Source organism: Ursus maritimus, unplaced genomic scaffold (genome assembly GCF_017311325.1).
Source record: "Ursus maritimus isolate PB19 unplaced genomic scaffold, ASM1731132v1 scaffold_9, whole genome shotgun sequence".
NCBI classification, from domain to species: domain Eukaryota; kingdom Metazoa; phylum Chordata; class Mammalia; order Carnivora; family Ursidae; genus Ursus; species Ursus maritimus.
The window spans coordinates 45,439,698-45,463,606 of record NW_024427107.1 but is presented as its reverse complement, the minus strand read 5'-3'; the positions used below and the strand labels follow the sequence as shown (position 1 = coordinate 45,463,606).

Here is a 23,909-nt window from a genome sequence, read left to right as displayed (position 1 = left end):
GCCCCACACCTGCCCACTTCCTGGACGGATTCCCCAACCTGAGGCAGTAGCTTGACATGGGACAGCCTCAGGCGGTCTGCGTTCTGTGGGTCTCACACAGCAAGGATGTTTAAGACGCGGCTGGTGAACTGCGCTGAGCTGCGTAAGCTGGATCAGATGCGCTGGGATCGTGTCATGTATTCTTAGGTGTCTGCGATTTGGCACTATCCCAGATCTCCTCCCTTTCAAGCCACTTCTCTCCGTTCTCCTCCGAGGTTCCTCCTCCCTTCCCCAGCTCACCACCCCTGACGCGCAGAGCTCTCAAAGTCCTGTGCCGCAGTCAGTGCTTTCCCTCCCAGTCCAGTCCCGCGGAAGCATTTCATCCCGTTTCACACACCATCGCTGTGCCGTCCCCTCCGGCCGCAGCCCTCCCCCTGCAGGCCCCGGCATCTCATCCCCGGCACGACCACCCCGCGCTGTCCACCCCCTTCACTCCTTGCTGTGCAGCCCACCCCCAGCTGCTGGCTGACCTCGTTCCGTCTGCAGACGGTCCCCACCGGCCTCTGTCTGGCTCCCACTCCTACTCTCCTGATGCCCCTCTTGTATCTCTTGCTTCCGCTCCTTTCCAGTCCTCACTCGTGTTGAACATCTCAATTCCTGGGCAGTTGTGACTGGCTCCCAACTCTTCTCCACCCTAGTCTCTCCTAGCTCTGATCCAACCACAGTTCGGGTTCATTTTCCTAGGACACACTAGGGTCCTGACAGAGAGGGAAATGCCCCAGATGGAACTGCCGAGAACATCACATCTCCCTGTGCTGCTGGTCCAGGCACCATTCCCAACAACAGGGAGTTTTCACAGGCCCCTTCCCCACAGGGTCCACCCACCCGCCTTGTCCTTACCCTTGAGCTCAGCTCCTCTCTCCCGCCATGTGCCTTGATTTTCTCCTCCTCCTTCTCAGGCTGCCCTCTGGAACTCAAAGTTTATTCTTTGTAGGTCATGTCAAGCCATGCCACTCCTAACTCATTCTTGCCGTGCTCTTAGGAATACCTTTTGACAATCAAAATGGCCTGAGAAAGTGCTATGCTAAGTCCAGTCTTTAACTAGAGGCAGTTTTTTTTTTCTCCTAAAAGAAGTTCTGCTGATTGATTTTAATCTTAACTATGTATTTTTTCTTCCCACTACAGGGCGATGAAGGATCAAAGAGGTTCAGACTGCAGTGGGCTATCAAGGAGGCCCGGCCTGGTCCCGGCCTCTAGGCAGGAGATTAGGGACTCCAGAGGCTTCCCGAGTACACGGGAATCCTCAGAGGGAAAGCACCAGCTTTGAAGCAGGTGGCACGAAGAAAGTATAAAGAACTGGAATCTGGCTGGCTACCCTCTCAGAGAGAAAGCTGAACCCTGCCTTTTGGGCCCCCCTAGAGAGAAGGCAAGAATTGAAGACCCAGAGGCCAAGAGACACTCTGATCATACAGAAACCTCCTGGCTAAGAAGGTAAACCCAGACATTTCTTGGGAAGGTGTTCCTAGATTTGCTTGGGATGACATAATTGTTTTCTTAGTGAATATGCATCTCTCAATCCTGGGAAGATTTAGAATTGAATAGAGATACAATGAAGGGAATCAAACCTCACAGTGGTATATTTTTGTATTAAAGAATCTACGTGTGTGGTATTTTAAATGCCTCTAATGTTTGATGTTTGAAATACTCCTCATATTTAACAGTGTTTAACAGAAACATTTTAAATGTTTAATAAAGTGTCTGAAAATTAACCTTGCAACGCAGATTTAAAGTATGTAATTATTAAGACTTTTGATTTTAAGTTAAAAATCCTTTTAAAGTTTATACACTATATTGGAGCTTCTAAGAAAACTTACCACTTTACCAGATGTGTTTATTAGTTTTATGAGAATTACGTAAAAATTTGGGAGGCCTTGTTAATCAGAAAATGGATGTGTTTGGAAAAAAATATTCAAATTATTAAATTAATTAATCTGGTTTAAAATGATTAACCAAGTGAAGCAGACATCAAATTACTAGCTTTATAAATCGCATAATAAATGGATATATTTACTGTAAAAACTTAAGCACAAATTTTGAATTTGAAAGTAATTAATATTAAATTTTAAAAACCAAAGTAACTTCTAAATAATCATTTCAGGGTAAAAAGTCTTAATGCATTTTTAAAGTCCTTTCCTTTTCCTTTTCTTTTCTCAGGATACCCATAGAGAAGGTTCACGAAGGAATATTCCAATCTATAAATGTGAACTCTTCTCAATAGGGAATTGCCAAGAAAACAGCCCTTGAGGCTGTAGGAGTAAGCAGGCAGGGTGCAGCCTGGGAAACGTTCAGGGGTTAGCAAAAATGACACAACATACATCCTGACTTCTCACCTTCTTTCCAGACTTGTTTCTCGAGTAGTCTACAGGCCTTCAGCTAAACTTTCTTGCACCACCTTCAACTTTGCATTTCCAAACTTAGCTCATCCCTTCTTTATCCTCTCTTGCCTACTCTTGGCCTCAGCCAAAAGAAATAACATGCTAATTGCACTCCCATCAGCCCAGCTCAGCAGGCTGGAAACCTGGCAGTGGCTTCTCATTCTTTCCTCTCCTGCCCCGCTTCTGGAATCCAAAGAGTCCCAGTGAGCCTTTCTCTGCAAGGTCCACCTTCCTTCCCATTTCCTCAGCCACCACTGCAGTCTCTGACTCTGTCCTCTGTCGCCTCACGCCAGGATTACTGTGCCGGCCTTCGGTCAGTTCCCCCTGCTGCAAAGCATGCTACCCGTAGCTGCCAGAAGGGTCATCAAGTTTTGTTTTCATCTCGAATAGTTTATTTGCGTGAGCTTTTGCCAGCTTCTCAGTATCTCTCAAATAAAATCCAAGTTCTCCCTGATATCTAAGGTCTTCTAACAACGGGCAGTACCCCTCGGCTTAGCATCTGCAGCTTTCATGGTTTCTTATTTTTGTCCCGTTAATTTGCTTGCCACGTTGTCCACACAACATTGTGTCTACGTGCATGTCTTTGCATACACAGCTCAGTGCTTCTGTATGGAAGTCTCGGATCCCTCTTGTGTTCTGACCCTGTGAATCTGATTTCTTCCTCTCCCTCCAAATTCTGTCAGCATCTACCCGTGTACAACTCACAGTCTCCTTGGCATCTGCGTGCATTTACTAATTTCCGTGTCTTTACAGTCCTCTATGACAATGCCTTCAGTTTTGCACGTATATCATTTTCTTAAAGAGACTACGTAAGTTCTTCAGGGAAGGAATTTTACCAGCCTGGTCAACCACAGAGGATTAAATGAGATAGGTTGTGTGGAAGTACTTTGTAAACTACCATTGTTTATCAAATAGCGTGTTAGAGTAGCTGTGGTATGGCTGAAAAAGCCAAAGATTTCAACTTGGAGGTTTGACTTGCAAGACTTGAGTTCACTTGCCAGCTCTATCTTTTGCCAGTCATGTTGTTTTAAGCAAAATTAATGTTTTCTGAGTTCTAGTAACCTCGCCAGTAAAATGGCCATAGGATGCCTTACAGGATAGAGGTACTTGTAAAGGGCAAATAGATTGACATCGATAAAAAACTTTGTACAAACTTTACAGTGCCACATGAATGTATATTTTTCAGCAATGACAAGGTGACACAAATAAATGTTGACTTAATGACCAATACATGTTGATGCAGTGACTTGAAAACATTGTCAGGTGAGGAGCACGCACATTATGGCACCAGCAGCAACACTTCACAGATGACATATCAGAGCAGGTGCAAGTTCCTTTAGTGATTCAAACACAGTAAACACCTCTGGCTTACAGAAGAAGTAAACAGGACTCCAGAGAGCTGTTAGTGGAATCAAAAGCATATAAAAACAGTATTTCTTTTAGAGTAATTTACTATGTGTATTCAATTATAAGGGACTATTTGAAAGACATGACACTTGTGCAAATGTTCTCATGTTCTGGACACCATGTTTGAAGTGTATTCAGCATTTGCTCACTCAACATATTTTGTTTTAGCACATATTAATTGTATACCAACTGTATGCCACACACTGTGCTAGGTCCTGGAGCTATATCCGTGAAGACAGTTCAAGTTCCTGTTCTCAGGGATCTTATACTCCAGTGGTAGAGAGAGAAAATGCAAATAAACAAAATCATTATAGATTATAGTAAGTGCTATGAAGAAAGTAATGTGGGGGCGGGAGTGAAGGAGTACAACGGATGGCACATTGAGAAAAGACATCAAGAAGACGGTGACCTTTAAGCTGAGGTCAGAGAATGAAGTAGAGAGCCACAGAAAGAGCCCAGAAAAGAGCCTGTTAGACTGAGAGAACAGTGAGTGCAAAGGCCCTGAGGCAGGAAAGGGCTGGCCCTGTTAAGAGGCGTGTGTGGTTGGAGCCTGGTGATTAAGAAGTCTGGAGGCAGATCACACAAAGCCTGGCGGGCCTTGGTGTGGAGTTTGGATTTTATTCTCTGTGCAATGAAAGCCACTAAAGAAGCTTATGTATGATTAAAATTGTAATCATACTATTGTTTTTTAAAAAAATCATAGTCTGTGTTTTTCATAGTATGACATCTTGGGTCGCTTCACAAAGTTTAGCAGGATTTGGCTCAAAATATAAGTTTGAAAGAAAAAGGACGAGGCATCTTACAAGTTGGGACTCCTCTGTATGGGTGGGGTGCCCTGACTAGGGGCTCCCGTAGGTTCTACCTGCTGTATCCTCATCTGTCTTATGAAATTAAGATTCTTCACATTCCAAATGCAAGCCATCCGATCAGTTGTCAAGATAGCAGACAGGCCACCTTCTGGGATCCTTTAAAATAGATTGTTAAGACTATGTCATAAGGAAAAAGTAGACTGTTGATGTACTGATACAGAGTGACCCCTAAAATGTTAAGAGGAAAATGCCTTGCATACAACAAAAGTGTGCTATCAGTATTTGTGTATACATAAGGTATCTCTAAGATACACAAGAAATCGACCTTAGTCTTACCTACAGTGAAGAGATCCCTGTAGCTGGGGGAGAGAATGGGAGAGAATTCTTTACTGTATACCTTTTTATTTTTTTCAATGTTTTAACCAACGTGAATGTATTATTACTTATTAAAAAAAATTAAAATCCTACATTTTTCCCATATAGATACTTATCTTAAAGAAAATGGGGCAATATTCCAGAATTGGTGAGAAAGAATTTGCCTCACTGGGTAAACCTAAAGTTATTCTATATGAGTTTTTTTTTTAAGACTTTATTTATTTATTTGACAGAGAGAGACAGCCAGCGAGAGAGGGAACACAAGCAGGGGGAGTGGGAGAGGAAGAAGCAGGCTCCTAGCGGAGAAGCCTGATGTGGGGCTCCATCCCAGAATGCTGGGATCACGCCCTGAGCTGAAGGCAGACGCTTAATGACTGCGCCACCCAGGCGCCCCTGAAGTTATTCTATATGATTACAAGGAGATTTAAAATCTAGACTTATGCTGTCCAGTGTGGTCGTCACAAGCCACATGTTTATTTAACTTTAAACTTAAATTAACTGAAACAAAATCAAATTTCGAATTCAGTACCTTGGTCACACTGGCCACATTTCAAGTGGTCAGGAGCCATTAGCTGCATGGGACTAATGGCTATCATATGGATAGCAGAGATAAAGAACATTTCCACATCGTGGAAAGTTCTATCAGACAGACTGCTGTAGACTTATGCAAGATGCCACCAGGGCTATGAACTAGCTCTTCAAACTTAGCTGATCACGACAACGAGACTCAGCAGTACAATAATACAAATACATTCCCATGCTCATTTTCCCAGGATGACTCACTAGAACAGCGCTTAGAGGTGCGATCAAAACTCCCTTAGGTTTCGAAGGCAGACTGGTATATAATTCTTTCATTCATTTCATTGCACTAGGATAGCACTGGCAGGGATTGTGTTAAGAGTTAAGAATTATTTTTCTAAATGTAAACTGAGATTAAATAAAACTAACATAGTTGATATTAACTGAATTCGATATTCTGCATTGATTCAGTGAATGAGTCAACAGTACTAGCATGATAAGAGTGAGTAATGAGATTCAATTATAGTCAACTTCTTTATACAATTTGTCAACTTTTGTCATCTTTGCTATCATTATGAACTCCGCTTTTCACAAATTAACACATTTTAACTAACCATAGTCATCATTTTCCCTTTGCTACTCAAATTGACAGAATTTAGCAGTGAGTGTGCCTGCGTTCTTCTAAGCAACACCATTGTTTTTTAAAGCATTCTCGCTTTCTGGACCGACAAAATGTTCCAAGACTTACCTGTATCTTCCCAGACCCAGACATGAATCAGCCATTTTTCTAAGGCGTATTGTGATTCCTTCCAGTGAAAAATATTAGACCCAAGAATGTAGGCATTAGGAGTGTATGTCATCAGGCTCATGTGGTAAAGTAACATTATTTCTTGGCCATTTCATTGAGCACAGCTAGAAAAGACAGATTTATTATATGTTATTAGTTTATATTAATATTTCCAACTTCATTCTCACATTAGAGTATCCCTATTTCAATTTTTTAAAATCCTTCATCCAAATTATAATTATATTTCCCTTTTTTACCATTCAATGAAACAGACAATTATCACTCTAAATAAAAATGTTGGATTTTTCACAAAGTTAGCACAATCACTCATTTCTCTTATCTGATGATAAAAGGATCGAATAGTAATATAAATATTAATACTAACAGTGAAACTACCACATAACGTCCAATTTTTTCTTGCTTTTCTCTTAGAATGCACCTCATGAAAGCTATCCAGACCAATTATTCTGCCACTCAATAAGACTTCATTTTGCTTGCTTGGATAATACTTATGATTGTACAGTTTGGTTCTTGTGTCTTTGTCCATCAACAGGCAGGCAGCTAACTAGTGGTTTCCAGCTTCTTACTTTTTCCTCTTGGGAAGCCAGGATTCTGTTTTGAAATGCAGATTAGCTTAGCAATAGTTAAATGCAGATAGGCTATCTTCCTGTTATATTTTAAAAATAGGGTTTTGTCTAGAAAGAAATGGGCACTGTTCCAAAATTATTAGTGACAAAGAAATGGTACCACCTGGCAAACCTAAAGTAATTCTAACTGATTAAAATCCAGACTTACAACTATAGGTTTCCAAGTCAGAGACACACTGGACAGGTACCCACACTCAAAATTCTGTAAGTATGATCATTCAGATTACACTTACGAAGACATAAGCAGTTTTCCACCAGTTAGCCTAAGTAGATTTTCTTGTTCAACCTATGAATGAGTCCAAAGAAAGATTTCTAGAAGGAAGTTGTTCATACAACTGATTGGGTATCCTTGAAAAAAAAGCAAAATAAACCAGTGAACCATATTTCTGCCTAATGATTAACAATACAAAACTGGAATTGAATTTCTTCGTTCAATCTGACAGGTGGGTGACTTATGACTCAGGAGAGATGCCACAGTGCTCTGTCAGGGCCTGACCCAGAGGAAGTGGCACGATCACAAGTACATCGCTTATAGGCCTGGACATAGGGTTCAGCTGCGGGCTCTGGGCCTCACTTTGCCCTTCCTTTGACCTGTGTGTTGAGTACATGGGCTTGGTAAATGGTGGCTGTTATTAAATTAGGGAAACTCAGCCTGATTGCTCCTCTCACCTCCAGCCCCAAGCTGAGTTCGATGTACCTGTCTTGTGTACCCAGAGTACCTTGTGCTCACCCTAGCAGTATACCATGTATTGTGTTGCCTTGTAATTGTTGGCTGTCATATCTGTCACCCCCTTAAATTATCTACATCCTTCATGTAATATTTTACAATTATAGAAGTCTCCAGAAAGTGTAAGTCTTCATTTGGGGGTTGCTATAGTCTCTCATTACTCACATCAAGTGGGCCTCTTAATATTAGACTTAAAACACTCATGAAACCAGTCAACTGTAACTTTTCTAATATAATGAGATATAAGTCATTCTAGGTATATCCTAGAGAACAGTACCTTGAAATTATTTATAAATCTCTAAGAAAATTCAAATAGTCAAGTTTTCCAGAGAACCTTGCAATCTACTCACTAAGATTAAAAATACATCCATACACAGAGGTGAATGGTGTTAACGTCATTACGTATTCTTTAAGGTAGAGATTCTCTTGCCCACTTTTATACCTGCAGTGTTTCAAGTTTCTTAATATATCACTCAGTAAATAGATACCGAATGAGTAAAGTACATAGATGTAAGTATATATACATACCTTTGTAATCACCAACCCAGAAAGCTTGTCCTTTAATCAACTGCCAGAGACCTCAGTTTGAAAGTGACTTCAGATCTACCTATTTTTAAAAGCCCACTGATATTTGAGATATGTTGGCTAAAGGCTACCCGACCCTCAGTGAGTTTGGCAAGCTTAATGTCAAATTTAGCTCTCAACAGACATAAACTTGCCAGATTGTCGTTAGCCATTATTAAGAGCTGACAAAAGAAAAACATCCGCATAAAAATTGTTCCTGCAGTTTTTGTAAAATCACTAAGACAGTCTCCTGATTTTCTAGAAAGTAAGCTCCATGAAGGCAGAGACTTTACTGGTTTTAATATTTGACATGCAGTACCTTACACAGCACATGCTAGAGGCCTAAATGAATACTTGGCTTGTAGTGAATGAATGAATGAATGAATGAATGAATTCTATAATCTGATGTCTTTTATATAAAGAGCTATACAATAAATTCTTTTTAAGATTGACTACAGGAAAGAATTTTGTCTTCCTGAATAAACCAGTGTGCTTCTTTTCGTGAGACAGTAAGAACATGTTTTCTTTGACCTCACTTCCAGGAAGACTAAAGCAGGACCCTTCCAAGAATATCCTTTGTCTGTCCTCTACCAAATATAATATCTTTACCCCCCCACCACCACCAGAATTGCCTTCTGATAAACCACAAGGCCACAAAATTGGAGCCTGAGCTCCCTTTTCACCTAAGCCCCAATCTCTTTTTCCTTGTACTTGCTCCCCTCTCTCACGTAACCCTAACCCCCTCTGTCTGCCATGTTTCGGCCACAGGATTTTGTCATATCCTCAAAACCTCTTGCTTATCCTGCCTCATGGCCGATTCCTGATGTTATTTCCTCCACCTGGCAATGCCCCTTCCTGTCATTATTCCAAGGACTGGCCCCTTGAGTTCCCAGATCAGAGACCTCACCCTTTGAACTCGCACTGCCTATGTTTGAATCAAAGTTGTTCTTTAAGCCTTAGTTCCCTCATTGGCAGTACTGCAGCTTTATCATACCCCACAGGGTTATTGTGAGGAGGTATGTAAGTGCTCAATAAATATTAGTGTTTAGTATTAACGTAGTTTCTTCTATTTTCCTAAAATGCATTTTTCTCATGCTTTATACCTGAATTTATGTACTTCGCTTATTTGTGCCTTAGGAACCATGGTCCTAGAGTATAATCCATTTCAAAATTCTCACACTGACCCTCCCCACATAATCCATAACCTGGATAGGCAATAGATAGGTTTTTTGTTTGCTCATCTAATAATACTTATCGTGGTCTCAGTGTAGCCATTGTATTTTTCTGCTCTCCACATTAGTTTAGGACAGTGATAGTTGTATTTTTTGTATGTCTGTCTACATGTGCTTGTCTCTGTTTAATAGTTATATTTATAGACACAGGAGTTGCGCCATACATGGTAGCACTGTACATTATGTAATTTAGACTTAGAAGTAATATCTTCTGCCGGTCTCACCATAATCCTATTAGGTAGGTGGTGGTATTGCTGTTGTAGTAGCATCCTTGCTCTTAGCGTTGGCTGAACACAGATGTGATGCCCTTAGAAGAGCACTGTGTAAGGAAACCTAATATTCTGAGATTTCTCTGAGTTTCTTTTTCTTTCCTACAACAAAGCCATGACTTGCCTTTTTCTCCCAATACTGTTTCTGTGTTTCTGAGCCCGTATTTATGACCCTCAGTGGGTCCGTTTCAGGATCTATTTCCTTGGCAGCCATTTCCTCACAATTAACGTCACGTACATCATCTGACACACAATGTCAGAACCGATTTCAAACTCTTTATAAATCTTTTTCTTGGTTCTTGATTGGCGTGAGGGAAATATGTAATGCATGTAGAAGAAAACATAAAATCCGATCAGGTCTCTTATCAGGGGAAATCCTCCTGATCGTGGGCATGATAATCTACAATCCGAGTAGGTGTCGTGCTCCTCACCAGCCCAGCAAAGCAATGAAGCAGGTAGCTAATCCTCTTACACATTATACAGTTTGGGTCTCATCGTGGACATTGTTTAATATTTTTCTATTTCCAGGATCAACAGAAAGTTTATTCCTTCAGTTGGGAGAGGGCTGCAATACCTCCTTATTATTCATCTCAACTATATCTCTCAGTAATACCTAAAGACCTTATAAGGCCAGTCAACTTTAATTTGTCATATGTTACATGAAATTCTATAAATTATTCTGGATATATTCTGAATATATGCTGGACATAGCTGAAAATTATTTATGAATCTGGCGAAGTTCAAGTGAACCAGGTCTCTGGAGTACTTTACATTTTATTTTATTTTTGTAGGTTAATTGAATGATGTTGATGTCATTAGACATTCTCAGGCATCCACAGTGAGATGCTGCACATATAAAGACATTATTCTGTCCCACAGCTTGCAATCTAAAATTAGATATACACAGGCAAGCCAGATAAACATAGCACATTTTTTTAAGACCAAAAAAATGATGGGAGAGAAAAATGAGAGTAGTGAATCAAAGAGTCAAAGGGAATCGACAAATATCCTATCTTCTGCCCTTCACTCATAGCCGTAATTTCCTCTGTCAGAAGCCATCATACTGTTAGAAGTCAGTCATACTGTATAATGTCTTCAGCTTTGGAGGTCCAGAAAGTTCTTTCATCCAGCAGACATTGTTTGTCCCTGCTTGCCTGACTCTGGGTACTGAAAGTCTACTACCTTCAAGCTCAGCCCTGGAAATGAGTGCCCAGTCAGTGTGGTAGGATATTTCCTCTAGTAGCCTATGGAGTTTGAAAGTGGCACACTGCAGTAGGCCAAGTGATCTGGACTTGAACACAAGCCTAGGTGCCCATGCCATGTGAACTTCAGGGTGAGATCTCCCTATTAGCCCCATCCTATGTGCTCTGTCCACAAACCTGACTGGCCTTCTTCCTGAGTTTAGGATACAACCCCCCCCCCCCAAAAAAAAAAGGTACCTCCAGCATGCCTGGCTTCATGCTCCCTGACAGGCTCTCTTCTGGAGCTTACAACTTATTTTGGAGTTTACAACTTATTTGGGGAATAACTCATAAAAAGACTCTTTTAAATAGAACATGGTAAATGTAGTGGTAGAGGGGTGGTCGGGCTAAAGCCCAAAGGAAGAGTACCCAACCCAATCTGTGGTCAGGGAAGGGTGATGATGAGATGAGAGTCTGAGAGCTGGGCAGATCCAGGAGAGTTGTAGCACAGAAGCCAAGACAGCGTGTTTAAAAGAAGAGAGGGAGGAAAATAGGGTCAGATTCTGCAGATGTCAAGCAAAATGGACTTGAAGAGAGTCCACTTCATTTGTCAAATAGAGGAGGAATCATTGGCAGGGCAGTTTGAGTAGCGGTGGAGGTGGGAGACATATCACAGTGGGTTGAAGAATTAAGGAGAGACAAGAAGTGGAAATAGGAAGCTTGGCTGTGAAAAGAGTGAATTAGAGAGGAACAGGTCATTAAGGGAAAGTTTGTTTTTTTGATCAGAAAAACAGGTTTCTAATCTGAGAGAAAGGAGCTGCATGGAAGTCCTGATTGACCAGCTTCCTTCCCACAATATTTATTAAGACACAAAGAATTGATATATTTTTCCAGTGACTAGAATACTTCTGTGTGCCATCTAGGGTATCCATTTCCTATGTCAAAGTGCCCTGGAGGCTCAACTGTTAATTGGACTTATCAATTAGGAAGTTGCTTGTTCAAAATGGCTTTATAACAAAGAGAAGTCTTTTGAGAGTTCTTTAATCCAAGCTCTAGTGAAACCGGAGAGTGAGCCCTTTCTAATGACTGAGGTACTCAAACCTAACATAGACAAACTCCACTCTTGTCGAACTTTTGCTCTCTGACAAAATTTTCTAGACTCCAAGCAGACCATTTTTCTCACCTTTGTTATTTACAATCATGTTTTAGCGAGGTCCACCAAACTGTACCCTCATCTTCCTCCACCAGAAATATATGTAAGAGCCCCTGGATAATCTTAGTAATTCTGTATGGTTTTGGATAGTTTTAATTCTTGCTGCAATCTAATTTCCAAGTTATTGGAGGTGATCTCCCTTCACCCTCCTTTATTGAGTACACCTCTTCTTTCACCCCTGTTTGCTTTCTCGTATTACCTGTTTTAGTAACTTGATAAAAATATTAAAATGAAATCGTTTTCTTTCAAAGTACCATAATGGAATTTCCACCCTCTTATTTTTTTTTAAGAAAATACAGACTCTAATAGAAAATTGTCAGAGCCAAATAAAATGCTAGGATTGGATGTTGATTGTACTGATTTTAATGCTGATATTTATGATTACCAGAGAGCTCATGATAAGCCTCTTGAGGACAGGAATTTGCTTTTGTCTGTCATTTATCTTCCTTACGGATACAGTACTCTCCACTTGGTAGGCATTCAATAAATATATTGATGGATTGATTTTTAACCACAGAGTTCTAATAGATTGAATGGTGATTTAACATTTAGTAATAGATGTCTTCCTAATGTACAATCCAGAGTTTTGCTCTTTTGCCTAATAAAGCACATGAGGCAGTATGTTTTTCAAAGATATTATCTTTTCCCTACCAAGATGGGGGCAAAATAGCACTTATGTGGGATTCTGCTGGTTTAAATTTTAATTAAATGACAATAAAGCACCCAGTCCACACCTGGCAATATATCTGGCATGCATTAAAGTTTATTGAATTAAAGAATGAATTGGGCAATCATTTAGCTTGAGACTATTTCCTTAACAGTAAAATAAAATTATTACTACGTGCTCCACCACCCACACAAGATTGCTGTGGAAAACAAATGATAGGATGTTTATGCAAGTGCTTTAAAAACTGTGAAGTACATTACTACTTTAAAGTGGGGATTTGGGGGCGCCTGGGTGGCGCAGTCGTTAAGCGTCTGCCTTCGGCTCAGGGCGTGATCCCGGCGTTCTGGGATCGAGTCCCACATCAGGCTCCTCCGCTGGGAGCCTGCTTCTTCCTCTCCCACTCCCCCTGCTTGTGTTCCCTCTCTCGCTGGCTGTCTCTGTCAAATAAATAAAATCTTTAAAAAAAAAAAATAAATAAAGTGGGGATTTGTATGCTGACTTAATGTCATTCCTATAAACTGGTATTTTTAAATGGCCATCAATTTATTAATTTTAGCATTTCTATTAAAGTCCACAACTAATGTATAAAATGGTTTTAAACATTGTAATACTGCGTTGAAACTACTTCTGATTTTGCCTACTTGCAGGTCTGTGGTGCTATGTACGACTGTGAGACTCATACTTTAAGGAGAAACATTAATTTTTCTTGAGTCCCGTTTTCTACCTCAAAGAAATCTCAAGTAGAAATAGCACGAATCAAAGATTCCAACCTAGCAGCTCAATAGTGATCACAATACTTTATAAAGGGAAGCGGACAAAGACCCCGAAACAGCTTTCCCAAATTAAAGCCACTTTGACTAACGACAGCGTCCGGTGGAGACCGGAGAGCGAAGGGCTCGGAAACAAGTGGATCAGAAGCCCAAGGACCCCTCCCCTCCCCCCCTTCTATTGGAAACACCGCGGGGCAGCGACAGGGGTCCAGCGCCAGGACGGTTGGGGGTCCCCGAGCGGGCAGCCAGGACCCGCTGCCAGTTGGGGTCAGCGAGCGCCGCGGCCGTTGGGGACTCCAGCTCCCAGCAGGCACCGCTTCTGCGGCCCGACGCGCGTGGCGGCGCTGCCCGCTGGGAGTCGTAGTGCGGTCCAGGTAGGAGAAAAGGGAGCCAGCCCCGGCTCCTTTCACGTACCTTTCGGAAACTGGGCCTGGGAGGGACCACGCCGGCCCACCCGTGCCCAGGGTCCCTCCGGGACGGGGGCTAGTGGAGCAGGGCTGGCCGAGGCGGGAAGAGACCCGAACGGCCATGCACGTGGGGGGTGATTAGCACCGCGGAACCCGGAAGCCCCGCGCACCGCCCACCGCCGCGGTGACGGGTTAACGCTTCTCCGGGGTGGAGGTGGGGGCGGGGTGTGTGGAAGGAGAGGCCGTCCCACCCGACTCCTCTGAGATCCACCCGCGAGCCAGCCCTCCCCTCCCCCACGAGCCATACGTAACGCAGGCCCCGCCCCCCGGCCGCGGCGCGTGCGCAGAAGCCCCGCCCCGCCCCAGCCCCACCCCCACACCCGCTGCAGCCTCCGCCGCCACCTCTCCTTTCCTCTCTGCTCTTTCCTCCTCCTGTTTTCTCTTCCCTCCTCCCCCTCGCCTCCTTTTCTCCTCCTCCTCCGGCGCTGACGCTCGCGTAGGGCCCTCGCGTCAGACGCGCGGGGGCGGGGCGAGTGCGGCGGGGGGTATAAGTAGAGGGTGCAGGAGGCGGTGCTTCCCCTTCTCCCCGGCGGTTAGTGCTGAGAGTGCGGAGTGTGTGCTCCGGGCTCGGAACACACATTTATTATTAAAAAAATCCAAAAAAAATCTAAAAAAATCTTTTAAAAAACCCAAAAAAAATTTACAAAAAATCCGCGTCTCCCCCGCCGGAGACTTTTATTTTTTTTTTCTTCCTCTTTTATAAAATAACCCGGTGAAGCAGCCGAGACCGACCCGCCCGCCCGCGGCCCCGCAGCAGCTCCAAGAAGGAACCAAGAGACCGAGGCCTTCCCGCTGCCCGGACCCGCCACCGCCACCCTCGCTTCCCAGCCAGCAGCCAGCAGCCAGCGGCAGCCGATCGACCCCGTTCTGCGGCCGTTGAGTAGTTTTCGATTCCGGTTGATTTTTGTCCCTCTGCGCTTGCCCCCGCTCCCCTCCCCCCGGCTCCGGCCCCCGGCCCCAGCACTCGCTCTCCTCCTCTCACGGAAAGGTCGCGGCCTGTGGCCCTGCGGGCAGCCGTGCCGAGATGAACCCCAGCGCCCCCAGCTACCCCATGGCCTCGCTCTACGTGGGGGACCTACACCCCGACGTGACCGAGGCGATGCTCTACGAGAAGTTCAGCCCGGCCGGGCCCATCCTCTCCATCCGGGTCTGCAGGGACATGATCACCCGCCGCTCCTTGGGCTACGCGTATGTGAACTTCCAGCAGCCGGCGGACGGTGAGAGCCGGGCCCGGCGGGCGGGCGGCCATGAGGCGCTGGCGGCGGCGGGCGGGTTAGGCCGGCGGGCCCGGGGGAGGGGGGCGGGAGGGCATGTCACCCCTTGAGGGCCGACGGGGAGAGGCTCGGGCGCCGGGACCCCGGCTCCCCGTGCCCGCGGGGACACGCGCTGCCGGCAGCCGCACGCCTGGCCACTTCCTCCTTTGCGACCATTTTCTCGGCCTCAGCCGCTCTCAAACTTTAGGGTGATGACGCGCCGGGAGGGTGGGTGAGATTGGGTTCTTCCACCGCGCTCCCGCTAGTAGCCGCGGGATTCTGGGGCGTTGGGAGGCGAGCCCCCTTCTCTGGTAATAGGTGGAGGCGCTCCCACCACCCCGGGCTCTTGCCGGCGCCCCGGGACGCGGAGGAAGTGCGATTCGGTGCTCGAAAAATACCACGTGTTGAACCCTGTAACCTCACAGGCCCGAGGCCTGTTTCTGCTACTGGCCCAATCGCCTGGGGGAGCCACAGGGCCTTAGAATAAAGTTAATTTGGTGATGTGGTGGTGCTCAGGTTTCTGATTCCATTCTTAATAACTTGTCAGTAACCGATGGCTCTAGAAATGTAAATTACCAGTGAGACGCGCATTTGGGGTTTTCCCGGAGTTCAGACATTTCTCACTAATATTAACAGCAGAGTGGTGGGAGCAGAGGATGATGTGGAGGATGACCCTTTTGAAGTCCACTGTTTTCTCAGGCAGTGTAGATTATTTCAGTTTTTTTTTAAATCCAAATTAGATTCGTAATACTGGTAATTCAGAATATTTTTTCCTTTCTGAAATAGTTCCTGTGCTTTTGAGAGGTTTTCCTTTAAAAAAAAATGTATTCACCAATTTTGGCCGTAAACCTCCAGTGTAGTGTGGACTGGGCCGTTGTACGTAATGACATTCAAGTAGTAAAGGTTTCTTTATTTTTTGAAGTGGTCCAGAATATCTGTACGTCATGGGGAATTGAACAAAATAACAGAGATAGAGTAAGATTGAAATTCATGGAGGAAAAAATGTGGCTAACCTTGTCTTTTTATTTTGAAGTTAAACAGTTCGCAAAAACAAAATTTGGCAAACAGATAAGATATGTGGCATGATGAGTTGCCAGGATTTTCTTTTATATTTGGATCAGTTGACTTCCAAAAGTCAGATTAACTCAATTTTATGGCCTGGTTTTGCTTTTTTTCCCCCAAGCTGCTTGAATACATGTTAAGTAATATAAACTATAAGGAATTTACTTTTTAATTAAGTTCACTCAGTAGGACTGAAGTTACTTAATGATCACCTTTTTGCTAGGGAAAGTTAGTACTGAGATTTTGGTTAGGCATACTACTACTGAGTGACAGAGAGCCAGAAGTTGTAAAACTGCACTGCAGGTGTCCTGCCCTTTCGCTCTGTAAGCAGTGGCTCCAAATGTCACTGCATAACAATTTTTCCCAACTCTGGATAAGAGTTACCACTGAATGAAAGGTAAAGATTAGGGAAGATAACTTTGGGGCAGGTAATCACAATCTAGAGTTGACAGAGAAAACTTGAACAAATCCTGAAGACCATAAAATGTAACTTTTGGAAGTGGCTGTTATTCTTTCCAAGCATAACAATATAAAAACAAAACCCCAATTTTTAAGATTTCTTGTGATATGAAAAGTTGAACTTCAGGTTACCGTGGTTACAGTACAGTACACTGTATATGTTCTCAGTCTGTACCAGTACTGTAACTGCTCAAAAGAAGATAGCATTTTTTCATCTTACATTTGTTTGGTTTCTATATGTACAAATTACTGTTTTTCCAAATACTTTTTTTGGTGGTTTTCTCTTTTCCTATTAACTGCAACATTGATGGACTCGTAGAATAGCTTCTGAAAGTGACCAGTTTCCAATTTAACAGGAAGAGGTGACTCATTCAAAAGACGCTCAAGCAAAGTCAGCTGAAAAACTAGGGGAGCTGAGTAGGTGTGGTCAATGGATAATGAGCTGACAGCTGATTGTCACTATCTTCTAGAAACTGGAGCTTTCATTTATAAAAAGAAGTGGCTGGAAAATTTGTCCTCTCAATAACTTTACAGTTACATTGGCATGGAATTTGTAGAAATTGGTGTTTCAGGACTTCAAATGGACTGTTTTTCCCCCCCTTTAGGACTATTGTTTTTTATTTAAGAATATATTTTTCCGGGGCGCCTGGGTGGCACAGCGGTTAAGCGTCTGCCTTCAGCTCAGGGTGTGATCCCGGCGTTATGGGATCGAGCCCCACATCAGGCTCCTCCACTATGAGCCTGCTTCTTCCTCTCCCACTCCCCCTGCTTGTGTTTCCTCTCTCGCTGGCTGTCTCTATCTCTGTCGAATAAATAAATAAATAATCTTAAAAAAAAGAATATATTTTTCCATGGAAAGTTTCAGTTTATTTAATAAGTGCTTCGTGGTAGAGATGCACATAATTCAATCCTCCACAGACCCTGAAATCATAGGGTAGATTTTGAAATTTTCTAGTATTATTCAGAAATAATTGATTAAATGATCAGTTATTAAGGAAATCAATGACTGGAGATAAAATTGGTTTTATATGTCAAGAAATCTTTAATGAGTGAATTGTGAATATTATAGACCTGGTACTGCAAAAATTCTGTATTCGTTATACAGCTAAGTATGCCCAACCTCACATTAGGTTTTGAGGGCCTGATTCAAATCTTGATCTGAATGGATATAACCTTTCTTTCTTTTTCTGTCTTTCTTTCTTTTTTTTTAACACAGTAATAGGAAGTTGTGCCATGAGTCAGTGAAATCCCCCAGCCCCCCAAATCCAGGGACTTCTGTTTTTTTTATTTTGAATGAACTAATTTTTGTATAATATTGGTTGTGGTAAGCAGTGAAAAGATTGATTTTGACAAGTAATAAGGAAAGAAGTTAAAATGCTTGAACAATCTAAAAGCTTTTAAGTCTGGATAATTTACACTTACCTAATATCTCTTATATTGCTCATTAAGCAAATTGTATGTGAAGGGTATCTTGGTTTTATGTTGACTGGGAACCAAAAGGGGATTTAAATTTATGGTAGTTAAAAGATTATTTCAGAAATACATTGGTGATGTGTCACTTGTTAACATGGGAAATTTGAGGTTTCTGATAATTATCTTCTTTTTTAGCATTATACAATTTAAATCTAGACTAGTATGAGGTAAGGTCAGGCAATCTAGAAATTTAAAGAGGTAGAGCGACTGTGTGCCAGCCACTTCCCCCATAATCATTTATATAATTTTTAGTGGCCTATAAATGTTTTGAAGTAATACTCTGAACGTGTCTTTCTTACAGCGGAGCGTGCTTTGGACACCATGAATTTTGATGTTATAAAGGGCAAGCCAGTACGCATCATGTGGTCTCAACGTGATCCATCACTTCGCAAAAGTGGAGTGGGCAACATATTCATTAAAAATTTGGACAAATCCATTGATAATAAAGCACTGTATGATACATTTTCTGCTTTTGGTAACATCCTTTCATGTAAGGTAAGCAAAAATGTGACAGGTAAACATTTCTAGTGTTTTAGCTTCTTGTAATTTATTCCTTAAAAGACCAACCATGCTATATCTGTTAATGGGTAGCTTTATTTCCCAAATACCCAGGCTAGGAGGCCAACAAGTCCTCTCTAAACACTGGAAAAACTGCTAAATCAATAGCAAGTAATGAAAAATTGGTATCCATTTTTCCCTAGGTGGTTTGTGATGAAAATGGTTCCAAAGGTTATGGATTTGTACATTTTGAGACACAGGAAGCAGCTGAAAGAGCTATTGAAAAAATGAATGGGATGCTTCTAAATGATCGCAAAGTGTAAGTATAAATAGTTAATCATATTTCAAATCTGTTTTTAATAGTCCAGTTCATTTTACAAGTTAATAACATTTGTGCTCTTAAAGAGATTCAGCTGAAGTGAAAATAGTAAACCACATCTTGGTAGATTTTATCATTGTGTTTTCTTCTTGTTTGTTGTAACATAAGAATAACAATTTAATTGGTCAACATTCAAATGAAAAAGAAATATAGGTATACTGAGATACAAAACTTTTTCAAAATAAGTGCATAGTTGAAAAACTAGGAATCCAGACAGAAACTTAATCATAATTCCTGAGGCAGTCATTGGCCCATTTTACATTTGAGGAAACTGAGGCTAAAATAATTTGCCTGTGTTTAATGCTGGTTCAGCAGATGAGCTGGGATACAAACCCAGTGGTCTCAATTCAGTCTAAGCTGGCCCTGTACTTGGCCATACTACTACAATTTATTCATGGAGTTTAAAGATGTTTCGTTGTTTTACCTTTTCACCTTCCTTCACCCATTTAAAGGTAAAGTAGAATTAAACCAGAAATTTTCATAATTAATCTTTCCTGAGATAAACTTGATTTAAAAATTGCAAACTTTGTGTATAATGGCACTGATAAAATCTCTGAGACTTTCTGCTGCAGGTTGTAAAATTGCAGGTTTTATGAGCCCAAAGAAATAACATCTCAGATTTTTTTATCATTAGTGCCAGTGGATTTTGTTTCATTATCTCGGCAGATTCAACCGTAAGGTCATCTTATAAATGATCTGAGTTCATGTTGCTGTGTAAACCGCAGTGACGGCATAACAAATTGGGCTTGGTGGTTCTCACAGCTCCACTGCATCGCTCTTAAGATGTGGTTCTTTTAAATCACTTCATCAAGTGCCGTGGTCAGTCTGTACGTGACGGGGTCATTACGCACATGGTGTTACCTATTTGAATTTTGTGTCGCTGCATGATTGAGGAAAGACTTTGTAATGTGTAAGGAACCCATATAAGTCTAAGAAACCAGCAGTTTCTCAATGTGAACAATGTTTACAAAGACTAATTGTTAGAAGTAGTATATCCTTATTTTTTTTGAAATAGTACATCTTTAAATGAGAGAAATACTTAGTATCATTAGTATTAGAAAATGAAAATATCTTACAGTTTGCCCATCATCATGCTTGGGGGCAGGGGAAGAATGTCCAGCATTGGTGGGGGGTCTAGATTAAATAAAGACTTAATTTATTGCTGTTTTGGGTATAAAATGGTGTAACCCTTTTGGAAAACAGTTCGTATATATAAACTTAAGGTCATTTATGTGCCTTTTGAACTACCATGATTTCTGCAACTCTATCCTAAGAACATATAACAGAAAGGCTCATTAAGTTCCAGCATTATTAACAAAAGCAGAAAGTTGTGATATCCACAATGGAATATTATGTTCCTGTTGAGAATGTTTGTAAAGCTAATCTCATGGAGAAGCACCACAGTATGAGTGGGGTGGGGAAGGTTAAGGAATAAAGTCATAGGTATCTGCCTTAAAGCAAAAAGACGTAGGGAAAGTTGGTCATGATTTGGGTGTTGTCATGGAAGATGGTTTTTACTTTGTCGTCTATTGCAGTAGTCTTGAATGACATGTACTACTTTTATATTAGGGGAAAACTAAATTTTTAAAACATTTAGTTGATAATGCTGCAAGGAAAATTTGCCAAGCTGTTATGTACAGAATTCAGAAGTTTAAATTTCCATTTTAGGAGATCACAGTGTGCAAGGGCCACTTTGAAGTAGCAACGATGAAAGTTTTTGTGTCTTTTCCTTGGCATGGTTCATGCGTTGCTCGCACTCATTTATATTGATAGGCATGATCTCTTTAACCCTGGGTTAGCTAGAAGGAAGGGAGGGACGTGTGTGTGAAGAAAAACTGCTTCCTTTTTTCTTGTAGTTAAGAGGTTTGTTCTTATTTTATGCTTCCATTTTTTCACTTAAGGCACGTGTTTTTAGTGTGCTCTTTATTTGAGATCTGAAATTATCAGTAACGATTACAAAATCAACCATCAGGCTTAATTAATCTGAACTTAATAAAATAGAACCTAATTTTATAGTCCTTACATATTTTATTAGATTTGTTGGACGATTTAAGTCTCGTAAAGAACGAGAAGCAGAACTCGGAGCTAGGGCAAAAGAGTTCACCAATGTTTACATCAAGAATTTTGGAGAAGATATGGATGATGAGCGCCTTAAGGATCTCTTTGGCAAGTTTGGTAATGTGTCTGAATTAAATTTTTACACTCAAAGTTCTGAGTAATTGCTCAACATTAGTTTTGGCTAATACTTTATATTAAAGTGAATGAAATGAAACTTAATACGGTACTTAAAAATGTCGTTATCTGGATTAAACTACTGATAGTCCATTATATTACAAGGTAGTACATAAATAAAGGTTAATAATGTTGTATTAGCACAGTAAGGTATGACTGCCTAATTGGAACAGATTTTAAAAGGTTATGCTACAGTAAGAAATTGTGCTGCATTTATGCGCTTACAGATCCCATCTCATCAGAGGCATGCACATGACACAGCCAACTTAGGTTGGGATGCAGTCTTTAGTTATGGGACAGGAAAGCTGGCCAGCTTTAGGATATTTGGCCAGTCTTAAAAGCCTCATGTTTGAGCAATTTGAAACAATGACATTCAAAGACAAAGCCAGAGATCCTGATTCCCGTGATATCTCCTTGGGATGGCCTTCTGAATCCATGGGATCTTAATTTGTTCCTTGCATTTCAAATTAACTTCACTAAATTTTAAATCAGTGAGGTGTAACCAGCCTCACTTTAGATAGTTGTAGATGATCAGAAGATGAACTTGAAATAGAACGCTTAAGCAGGTGATTTGCTTGTTCCTTATCATTTGTTGAGCTTATTAAATAGGTGGCTTTTGTTTTTTTGAGCACCTCAAATGATACAGAATTAGGAAATCTAATACTTTTTTATTGCCGATCTAGCATGCCACGTTGAACCCTCTGCTCCTTTGAGCAAAAAAACTTGTCCTTTTGCACAAAGATAAATTGTGTCTTGCATCTGACTCCAAATTCTCTTTAGTGACTGGTTTTGTATATTTCATCTTTTTTAATTAGAAGCTGTTTCTAAAGTTGAATATTGTTAACCAGTTATTCCAAATGAATGCTATGTGAGGTGACCACTGATATGTAAATTTGTCAAATATTTTCTTGGCTATTTATCATAGAGATTGGAAGTACAGCGTTAGGACCAGAGGTACATTCAGAAGAAACAATCTACCTGTGCCCGTACATCTTCCATATTCTCTGTAATCAAATGTGATTTTTAACCTTTTCTGGCCCCAACGTACCTGAGATAATACCCACCTCAGTTAAGTGTCTTTTTCACTTGGGAGGACTGGGGCCATGTGTCTTCAAATATGTGCTGCTTCCTCCGAGTGATACTGTCTCTTTCCAAGGGTCAAACCCTGTATTCCCTCTACTCTTAATTAAAAGTCAAGTGGGCCAAGGGTTAAGAAAATGTTATTTCTTAATTCTGATGTCAAAATTGTTGGCTAAAAGAAGCAAATCTGTTTTGAACTAAGAATAAAATTTCATCTTTAACAATTGTCTAAACCATATACCTCCTCAAATGGAGGAAGGAGTGTTTCAGGAAATAGAGTACTTAGTTTCTTAGTAGAAATCCAAGGTCTTTGAAGAGAACTTTTTAAATTTTTTTCATGGCTTTATGTGTGTTGAAATTTGAAATGTATAAACTAAATGTTGTGTGGAATACCTTTGAATCATTTAAAAAATTTTTTTAGGACCTGCCTTAAGTGTGAAAGTAATGACTGATGAAAGTGGAAAATCCAAAGGTTTTGGATTTGTAAGCTTCGAAAGGCATGAAGATGCACAGAAAGTAAGACTCAAATATACTAACTAAAGATAGTATGGATTTCCTGTATTTTATAATAAGAAGGGAGATGATAGAAGGTTTCCTTGTTCTCATGCTGAAACGTACATGAATTACATTGGCTATTTTACATGTATTGTTTTGAATTACTTGCATTTTATGTATTAGTTTTGAGGGTATAAATTGGGAACCTATATTCCCAAAACATCGAAGCCAAGTTTTTGTGATGGGTCCATCTTTAGCATTCGTAAACTAACAAATTTTCTTGATTGTTAAAGAAATGAACTTCTCTATTCCAAGTTAGTAATTAAAATTTCTGTGATTTCTATAAGGCTGTGGATGAGATGAATGGAAAGGAGCTCAATGGAAAACAAATTTACGTTGGTCGAGCTCAGAAAAAAGTGGAACGGCAGACGGAACTTAAGCGCAAATTTGAACAGATGAAGCAAGATAGGATCACCAGATACCAGGTTCATTTTTAATTGACAAGCAAAATAAGATAGGGATGAGGAAACCTATTTTACGTTCATTTCAGTTACTGCCAGGTAACTGGAGGGCTCGTGAGGGGGAAAGGAGAAGACACAAGAGATAAAATACTAGGAAGTGTACTTAAGTACCGCTGTGGTTTTTTTTTTTTTCCTTTTCTAGTTTTCTTGTTCTTTTTTTAGGGTGTTAACCTTTATGTGAAAAATCTTGATGATGGTATTGATGATGAACGTCTCCGGAAAGAGTTTTCTCCTTTTGGTACAATCACTAGTGCAAAGGTAAAGCATGTGATACTTTAAGATTTGGGGAAAACCCATGCACGTTGATATACGTAGATAAATTTCACATTAATATGCCAGAGTGTTTTTCTTATTTTGTAAATGAATAGTCACATAGGGGTTTTTTTTCCTGCCAAAACAGTCCCCCCCC

General features: G+C 41.2%; 1 protein-coding gene and 1 long non-coding RNA gene across 4 annotated transcripts in view; one reads left to right on the top strand and one right to left on the bottom strand.

Moving 5' to 3' along the window:
• Nucleotides 1-3,568: 3,568 nt before the first annotated feature.
• Nucleotides 3,569-14,242, bottom strand: LOC103661507. Its single transcript, XR_568137.2, has 3 exons — nucleotides 13,996-14,242; nucleotides 6,273-6,436; nucleotides 3,569-3,813 (listed from the first exon to the last, which is right to left on the bottom strand). It is a non-coding gene; the product is annotated as an uncharacterized LOC103661507 (long non-coding RNA).
• Nucleotides 14,243-14,556: 314 nt separating this feature from the next.
• Nucleotides 14,557-23,909, top strand: part of PABPC1 (poly(A) binding protein cytoplasmic 1) — a 16,474-nt gene continuing 7,121 nt past the window's right edge. Inside the window, exons 1-7 of one of the 3 annotated variants that reach the window (XM_040626135.1) lie at nucleotides 14,557-15,265; nucleotides 18,597-18,790; nucleotides 18,997-19,112; nucleotides 21,208-21,347; nucleotides 22,906-23,000; nucleotides 23,327-23,464; nucleotides 23,663-23,758. In XM_040626135.1, the coding sequence (XP_040482069.1) occupies nucleotides 15,073-15,265; nucleotides 18,597-18,790; nucleotides 18,997-19,112; nucleotides 21,208-21,347; nucleotides 22,906-23,000; nucleotides 23,327-23,464; nucleotides 23,663-23,758 (972 nt within the window). In that variant the 5' untranslated portion in view covers nucleotides 14,557-15,072. The remainder of the gene's footprint in view (nucleotides 15,266-18,596; nucleotides 18,791-18,996; nucleotides 19,113-21,207; nucleotides 21,348-22,905; nucleotides 23,001-23,326; nucleotides 23,465-23,662; nucleotides 23,759-23,909) is intronic. The other 2 variants (XM_040626136.1, XM_040626134.1) reach the window with 2 other exon arrangements.